General features: G+C 52.2%; 1 protein-coding gene across 1 annotated transcript in view; it reads left to right on the plus strand.

The window, feature by feature from the left end:
* Positions 1–7896, plus strand: part of LOC104492962 — a gene marked incomplete at both ends in the record, with an annotated part of 32696 nt that extends 24800 nt beyond the window's left edge. Inside the window, 3 exons of the mRNA XM_010135574.1 lie at positions 5941–6077; positions 6466–6645; positions 7711–7896. Of these exons, the coding sequence (XP_010133876.1) occupies positions 5941–6077; positions 6466–6645; positions 7711–7896 (503 nt within the window). The remainder of the gene's footprint in view (positions 1–5940; positions 6078–6465; positions 6646–7710) is intronic.
* Positions 7897–8118: the final 222 nt, after the last annotated feature.

Genomic DNA, 8118 nt, shown 5'->3' on the forward strand with positions numbered 1-8118 from the left:
AGCAGGCCTCCAGGCTGGGCAGGCAGGACGTGCCCTTGGTGAAGCCACGCTGGCCATCTCGAACACCTCCCTGTCCTGTAGAGGAAGGCTGTGTCCCACAAAGGGATTAGGTTTTTGAAAAGAATCACTGCGGATGTGACCGCGGGGATTGGATTCAGCAGGTGCAGGCTGCATGGATCTCCAAAAGGCCTCTGACAAGATCTGTTACAGATGTCTCTCGAAAGAGGCCTGGTAAGAGGGAAGATCCTCCCATGCTTTAACAAGTGGCAGAGGAGGGAGGTGGACGGTTTTCTTAAGGAGAGAGCTCACGAGTGGAGTCAGGTGATCAGTGTCTTCACAAACGATGCTGGAAGGGAGATGTGGAATGAAATCATCATTCTTGCTCATGTGCTAAATTATTCATGGTAGTAAAAGCCCAGGCTGCTTGAGCAAAGTGGCGGAAGGGTTTCGCAATGCCGCTGTGCGCCGCGCCGCGCTGCCGTACCCGGCGGGTGGATTAGCTGTCGATAAAGGCACGGCGCTGGCTGCGCGTGGAGGAGCACGAGCCCAGCGTGCCTGCAGAGGAACGGACTTTGAGCTGGATACTGCCATTCAGGAAGAGATCTTGCAACCCAAACGGATATTTGAAGTGTCAGCTCAGCGCGTAGCAACAGCCAAAACAGTAAATAAAAGGGCAAGAATTTGTAGGAAGGGAATGGAGAACAAAACAGAAGGTCCAGTTGTGTCCCTGGTGTGGCGTGTGGGGGCCACGTCCCCGTTTCTTTCCATCTCAAAAGGCGTTTTTAACAGGGGTCAATACAGAGAAACGCAAAAGGACAAGTAAAGCTCCGCGGGGCCTCTGTGTGGGGCATGACTAGGCGGCCAGGGCTCTGCCACCTGGAGGAGAGGGCACAGCGGAACAGAACTCTGACTGGCATAGGAAAATGAGCAGGTAATAGTATTGTTTCCAGTACTGTGAGAACTGAAGGGCATCAAATGAGATCATCAGATAGCAAGTTCAAAATAAAATAGAGTTTTCACATCCTGTAAAATTGATCTATGACACTAATTGCTGCATGTGATATTTCACACCCCAGAAGTTTACAGAAATTCAGAAAGCCGATTGAAAAATGCAGTCGTTAAAGGCAAAGCGAGCACTTCTGCCCCAGGAGGGGTCTGCCTCTGATCTGCCGAGAGCTGGAATTTAGAAGAGCACATCAGAAAAATGCCATGGCACGCCTCACCCATGTCTAAGCTCTTCCCTGGGCATCTGCTGCTGGCTGCTGCCAGAGGTGGGGGGAAAGCGGGTGGGACCTTTGTCCTGCCCCGGGGTGAAGGGTCCTGTGACACCGGAGGGGTATCTGGAACTGGATTTTCTTGCAGTGGATAAACTAGTTTTTAGATTTAGTATTTTAGTCGGTGCTACCCACACCTTTTCAGCGTGCCGGTGCAGCCAGCTCGGTGCACATTCGGACAGGGTCACTGTGGGCTGCCGCTACAAAGGACAGCCTGCACCTCCTCCTGTCCCCAGACCATCTTGCAGGGAAATGGACCCTCCACCAGCTCACCCCAGGCAAGTACTTCTGTGGTGGTTCAGGAGGTGGCTGTGCAGTTTCCAGACGTGCTGGTGCAGAGGAGGGAGAACATATTCCCCCGGCCCCGCCGGCAGCATCCCGCGGTGGCCCTGTGTTCGTCACCGGGCAGAAGCACACAGTCCCTTCTGTTCGGCAAAGATCAGACCAAGTCACTGTTTGTCAGAGATCATTTTTAATGCCTTCTAGAAGAGCCGTGTGGGGTTTGCTCTCGTTTTCCTTGGGCACTTCAGCTGGTTTTCCCCTGTGCCGAGGGGTTTGACGTGGCAGGGAGCTTGTGCTCTGGTCGATCCAAAGCACCAAGCCTTCACTCGCAGGTCCCAGCACCACCAGTGCTCCGGGGCACTGCTGTGTGCCGGGTTGGTTTTTTAAATGATTCATGCCGAGAAAAGTGTGTGGGGCTGTGTGTAAACTTCTGATAATACGTGCTAGCTCATTTCCCTGTGCTATCCAACAAGTGTTCTTGCGGCGAGAAGTAATGGGAGTTTGGGGATTCAGAACAGGATTCCTGGCAGTCCCCGGTGCAGCGCAGCACTGTCTGGATTTTTGTAGGACGCTGGCATTGATATCGCGGAGGGATGCTTGGCCTTTCCTTCTCCCTCTGAGGCAGCTCTAGGGGAACTCAGGTGATTTCAGTGGGTGTTGAGGGGCTGCTGTGTGCGGAAGTGCCTCCGGGGTGATGTGACCACATCCCTGGAGGAGGCAATCTCCAGTCAAAGGACGGGCTCGGCTGAGCATGCAGTTTGCAGGTAAAGGATGATCCGTAACGGTTATGGAGCTTTCCAAACGGTGAAGGGAGTGCTGTAGTACCAACCAACGCAGGCCGCAGCAGGCTTTACGCTGTGCTCAGGCAGGAGCTCCTGCCTTGGCCTCCCCTGCGAGAACCGATCCAGCTTTGCTGCAGAATGATGCGGGTTTAGGGTGGTGAGTGCTGGCCCGTGGTGAGCGGATGAGGCTGAGCTCTGGCTGCGTCGGTCCCGGTGAAGGCTGGACTGTTTGGTCCTGCTGCATTCCCCGTTTTCAGGAGCAGCTGAATTAAGTTTGTAGTCTGCGTGAGAAAACGCCTCTGTCCTTCCCTCTGTTCCTGGGAGCCGCCTGCTGCAGCCTTAACACTGCAGTTGCTTGTGCCCTAAATAATGACACAGCATTTCCCTGTGAAGCAAGAGGAGTTTTAACAGCCATGCAAAAATACCTTCATTGTCTGCTTCTGCCGGAGTTTCCACTGGTGTAACAACAAAGACAGCGCGGTACTCCGAGCAGTGCTGTAACACAAGGAACAACCAGCTCCCATCCAGGCACTCTTGCCCTTTGAACTGCAGCCATGTGAATATAGATTAGAATCAGATTAAGCTGCTTTAATGAAAAACAAATGTACCCCTGGCTGGCGGTGCTGGAGGCGCTGGGGCGGTTCGGGAGAGGTCTGGGCGGCGCGGCTGGCTGCAGGCGCGGTGGGCCGGGGCCAGGCAGCCAGCGTTTTGTTTCTTTTCTGGAACTTCCTCCCTAAGGGCACCCCATGATGTCAGCAAGCCGGGAGCTGGCGGTGGCCAGGCTGGGCGCGCTGCTGGCAGTTCCCAGCCAAGCGCAGCCTCGGAGGCACAGCCGAGAGCGGAAGGCAGCGGGCAGGCTGGGGCTCTGCACTGTGGTAGCTCCGGGCCTTTCGTGCATGATGTCAGCAAGCCGGGAGCTGGCGGTGGCCAGGCTGGGCGCGCTGCTGGCAGTTCCCAGCCAAGCGCAGCCTCGGAGGCACAGCCGAGAGCGGAAGGCAGCGGGCAGGCTGGTGCTCTGCACTGTGGTAGCTCAGAGCCTTTCGTGATCCCCCGCCAGCCCCTCAGGACTGAGCATCACCTGCCAAACCCTCGCCCTGGGGTCCGGTCTGACGGCAGCATGGTAGCCAGGGGGGGAATGGCACGATTTTGGAGTCTGGAGAGCCTTCAGATGGGTACGTGTGAGTAGAACATGCTCTCGCTCTCTCTCTCTCTTGTTGTTTTTTACGGAGTTTTTAGATTGAACCGATAATCTGTAGCAGTCAGGGGGGCTGATTCTGATCACTCTCACTGCTGTCATCCATGGGAGCCTGCAGCCTTACACGGGTGACAGAGCTGCCAGGAGATCAGAATCAGTGCCAGGCTGTCTTTTAAACCTCTGCATCCCGCTGGTGCCATCAGGAAAGCCCACTCCTGCCTCTGATATTTCTGTGATATGTGTATATCTCTGTCTATAAGCAGCAGCGGAAGAGATGCAGAATGAAAGCAACTGATTTTTGCTTGAGTCTCACTATGAAGACAATATAAGCTTGTTGATTTGGAACAGAATAATGAACAGTTATCGGTCCCACATTGCAGTAAATTTTTTCATCTGGAGCCAAATGAATTATGTTGTTTTGATGTGCTGTTGCTACTGGAAGAAACCAGCAGGCAGGACTGGTAGTACAGCGGCGATGTACAAAGAATCACTGGCATTGCATTCCTTTTGGTGTTGCTTTAAAAGCTAAAAATTCAGTGAGTTTCACAAGATGTATTTTGAAAGTTTATCAGTGCTCAGATTTAAGAGTCTGTAGGAAAAAAAATCTTGTTTTTTCTGTAGGGATTCTGCATTCTCCCTGGTTAGGGAGAATTGATGTGAGCGTACATTTAAAATGCTAGGGAGTAGAGGAGCACAGTCGAATAGCCGTGTTCTGTTACATCCAGACTATGCCGTATTTTTCCACTTCTAAAGGAAGGAAGAGTCTTCCAAGTTTTCTAGTGAATCTGCGCAGCAATTAGCTTCGATCTCTGATTGCAGTTGAATACCCAAGTGACCAAAGATGCTAGTGATGGAATAAGCACCCATAAGGAGGTGGTTTCCTCCCGGTAAGATAAATAACTGATAGGAAACAGTGTGCCTGTTAGTTGTGTGGGTGTGCGGAGTACCGCCAGGAGTCATCTCCTTGTGACTGTCACCCGTCTGGAGCCCAGGGCTCGGCAGGCTGGTGGGACCCAGGCTTGGAGCCGGGCAGAGGACAGGCAGGGTCAGGGCGCTGCTGCCTTGCCTTGCTGCGAGGTGGAGGTGGCAGGTTCAATAACTCCCCTTACAGGTCCCTTTCCAGGCACTTGGGAGTCAGAGGGATGCTCTGCAGGCTGCGTGGCCTCTCATCTGGGACGCAGTAACCATTGGAAAAGGAGTTCAGTGCTAGCAGCACAATCTGGATTTTTTTTTTTTAACTGGATTTTTGAGCACTGTATGGACTCCAGGCTCTAGTTATTCAGAGCTTGGGCCTGCCATAAGGATTGATCTTTAGGGATTAATTAACAAGGACCGAGAGTGCACTCAAGCCCTGGACCAGTGATCATGATGGCTTCTTGGTTTCCAGCCCACCCCGATCTGTCTGGACGTTGCGGCTGGCTCTCGAAGGCACACCTGCACGGAAAGGGCCGAGCACCGAGCACTGGGGATGGGTGTCAGGCGCACCTCTTGGTCCTGAGATCGGTGCCCAGTCCTCCTTGTCCGCCAGTGTGGGGTGACCAGCAAAAGGACCTGCCACCCAGCGATGTACCCAAACGGACGTGACAGGTCTCTGCAGTAGCTGCAGGTTGACCTGGACGCGGTGACAGTCACTCACGTGGTGTTCCTCTGGCTTTACGGGGCTCTGTCATAAGACGAAGCCCATCACGGTTCTGGCCTCTATTTCTTTACAAAGCCGTCTCTTTGGTCAGAAAATGTACAATGTCAAACCGAGATTTTTTTATGATTTGGGGCAATTGGAACAAGTTTTTTCTCAGGCAGTTACACCGTGCTCAGTCCAGACTCCCTGTCCCCTTGGCCACCCCATGGGTATCTCAGTGCTGCCAGAGCCTCCCCTGGCACCTCCAAGAGGTGGTGGCAGCCGGCTCGGAGCAGGGGCAGCGGCGTGGGCTGCCCACCCCTCTCCTGGATGGGTGGGCACAGAGGTGCTGGGCAGTTACATCTCTGCAGGGGATGTGACAACGTGAGGGACCCATCCTGCGGGCGAGAGCAGCCCCCTCGGGCTGCAGGCCCATCGGAGCTCTCTCGTCTGCCACGTGAGAAACAGCACTGAGACCCCCCTTCTGCCTCAGGTCGTTGGAGATTTCCTCTGGGTAATAAGTGAATAATTAATGGTTGCAGTTCTATTTTTCACACACAAAAATTTCTGGGTTTCATCAGCTGCCGAAGGAGAATATCCCAAAGAAGATTAAAAGTATGTTAACGGTGGAGAAGTGGTTTTCCTGAGGGCTCTGCTGTCCTCCACTTGTGCTGTTATTGTTCTGTTCGTGACAACAAAGGCAATTCTCGGTGATTCCTCTTGCATTGTTGGTCTCTTTTTTTAATCCTAAAAATAATGAAGCAAACAGCTGTTGCACCTTTGTTGTAGTTGCTGCAGATGGTGGGACTGAATCTTCAGCCTTAGTGGACGACAATGGCAGCGAGGAAGATTACAGTTACGAGGAGCTCTGCCAAGCCACTCCCAGGTACCTGCAGCCCGGAGGGGAACAGCTAGCGATTAATGAGGTAACGTCCTGGGCTGCGCGGTGCTGTAGTGGCGTGTGGGCTGTCTGCGGTCGCGTATTCATGAACGGGGCAATGTCAGGAGCTAGCGCAGCGAAGAATCCGGCAGCCACGGCACCCTGTCGCTGTGACTGTCACTGTCCTGTCGCTGGCAAGAGCGCAGTGACGGGCGCTTTACTGGAAGTGTGGCTCCTTAGCCTGTATCACTGCTTTGGAGCTGGGCTCTCGTCGTTCTCACTGATAAATATAGGCACAGATTTCTGGAAAGCCAGAACTGGAGCTTTATCCTGCAGTAGGTCACTCTAGAGAGGTATTCTGATCTCTTAGTAATTTCTAAAGAGCTTGTTGCTTATCTTTAGTCCTTCACAACCTCACTCTCTTCCCTCCTCAGCTGATAAGCGATGGCAGCATTGTCTACGCAGAAGCTCTCTGGGATCATGTCACTATGGATGATCAGGAGCTGGGCTTCAAAGCTGGAGACGTCATTAGAGTTCTGGAAGCTTCCAACAAAGACTGGTGGTGGGGAAGGAATGAGGACAAGGAAGCCTGGTTTCCAGCTAGCTTTGTCAGGGTGAGAGACTCTTGCTTTTGCTCCGTTGCTTTGCCAGACTCCTAGTAGAGTGCAACAGCAACCCCCACGGCACTATGTGGAAGTGAGGGGCCTGACCCTCAGCATCTGTGTGTCTGAACACCAGGGGTGAAACTCCTCATGGCTTCACAAGGGAAAAAGCAATAGAGAATGACCCCCCCAATGTCCCTTAGCTCCTCTGACACCTTCTACTCTGGCTCCTTCCTCTGGGTGGTCCTCGTGTAACCAGGGGAATTTCTCAAGCAGAAATGAGGGCAGCAGAAAGCTCAACCGGGAGCAGGGAGCATCTAGGGAGAGGACACAGCGGTTTTCCTGGGGGAGTGGGGAAAGCTACACTGCAGGGGTTTGTTGGTAAAATAGGGCTTAATTTATCATCACAGCATTGTGCAGGAATCTGGACTCCCCAGTCAGAACTCAGCCAGATTAATGACAGTGTAAATCCTGAAAGGTATAAAATTGATCTATGGTTTAGAAATTAATTTGCAGTATTTTTTGAGAGCTTGTAACGAAGCCTAGGGCACACTGTAGGAAGTACTACACAAAGTGCAAGACATGGTTCCTGCCCTTGCCCTTCCTTGACCTCCAGCCAACGTGGGCAATGAGACAGGGGCTGAAGAAGAGTGTGCCCTTATCCACGTTGTACGGACAAGGGCCTGGGGCAGAGGGAAACCGTGTAGAAGTGTTTGAATTGTCTCGTTTTGTCATTTTTACCCATGCACTGGCATGGCCAAAATAACACATAAACTGTTCATAAGCGTCACAAATAAGCTTAAGTCAGGAAAGAACAGAGGCGACGCGACACGGTGTCTCTCAGATGCTCTGAGGAGAGAGCCGCGTGTTTAACCAGGCAGGAATCTCAGCACGTGGCTTGAACACGCAGTGGGTACAGGGAGATAGGTCCTGCTGGGGAACCCTCTCTACAAGCTAAGGAAGGGGACACTTCTGCAGCAACAACTCCCTTAACTGTAAGAAGTTTGTGAGAGCTCTCTGCCACTTCGTGAAAGTTTGCTGCTTTCCTCCAGTTTGCTTTGTTTGTTCTGGCTGCAGCTGCGAGTTAATCAGGAAGAAGTGCCAGAAAATTGCAGCAGTATCCAGGATGAAGAACAAGATGCAGATATTAGCAAGCATCGCCAGAAAATAGCTGAAAACAAGGATCAGATGAGAACCAACGTTATACAGGAAATTATGAACACAGAACGAGTCTATATCAAGCATCTCAAGGACATCTGTGAGGTACGTGCGTTAACCCGAGGGCGTTCTGCTGACCTGATGTGAACTAAACATCCCGTAGAAGCTGAGCCTGGTTCCTCATGTCAAAATATTCCCCACTGCATTTCTGAGGCTGTGTCAGACCCTCTGCGTCCTCTTACGGCTCCTCTCTGCTGACTGATGCTTTTTACCACTTTTTTTAGATAGGAAACTTTCAAGTAACTTTAACAAAATCAATTACAATTC

The sequence above is a fragment of the Buceros rhinoceros genome, unplaced genomic scaffold (genome assembly GCF_000710305.1).
Source record: "Buceros rhinoceros silvestris isolate BGI_N320 unplaced genomic scaffold, ASM71030v1 scaffold700, whole genome shotgun sequence".
Classification (NCBI taxonomy): domain Eukaryota; kingdom Metazoa; phylum Chordata; class Aves; order Bucerotiformes; family Bucerotidae; genus Buceros; species Buceros rhinoceros.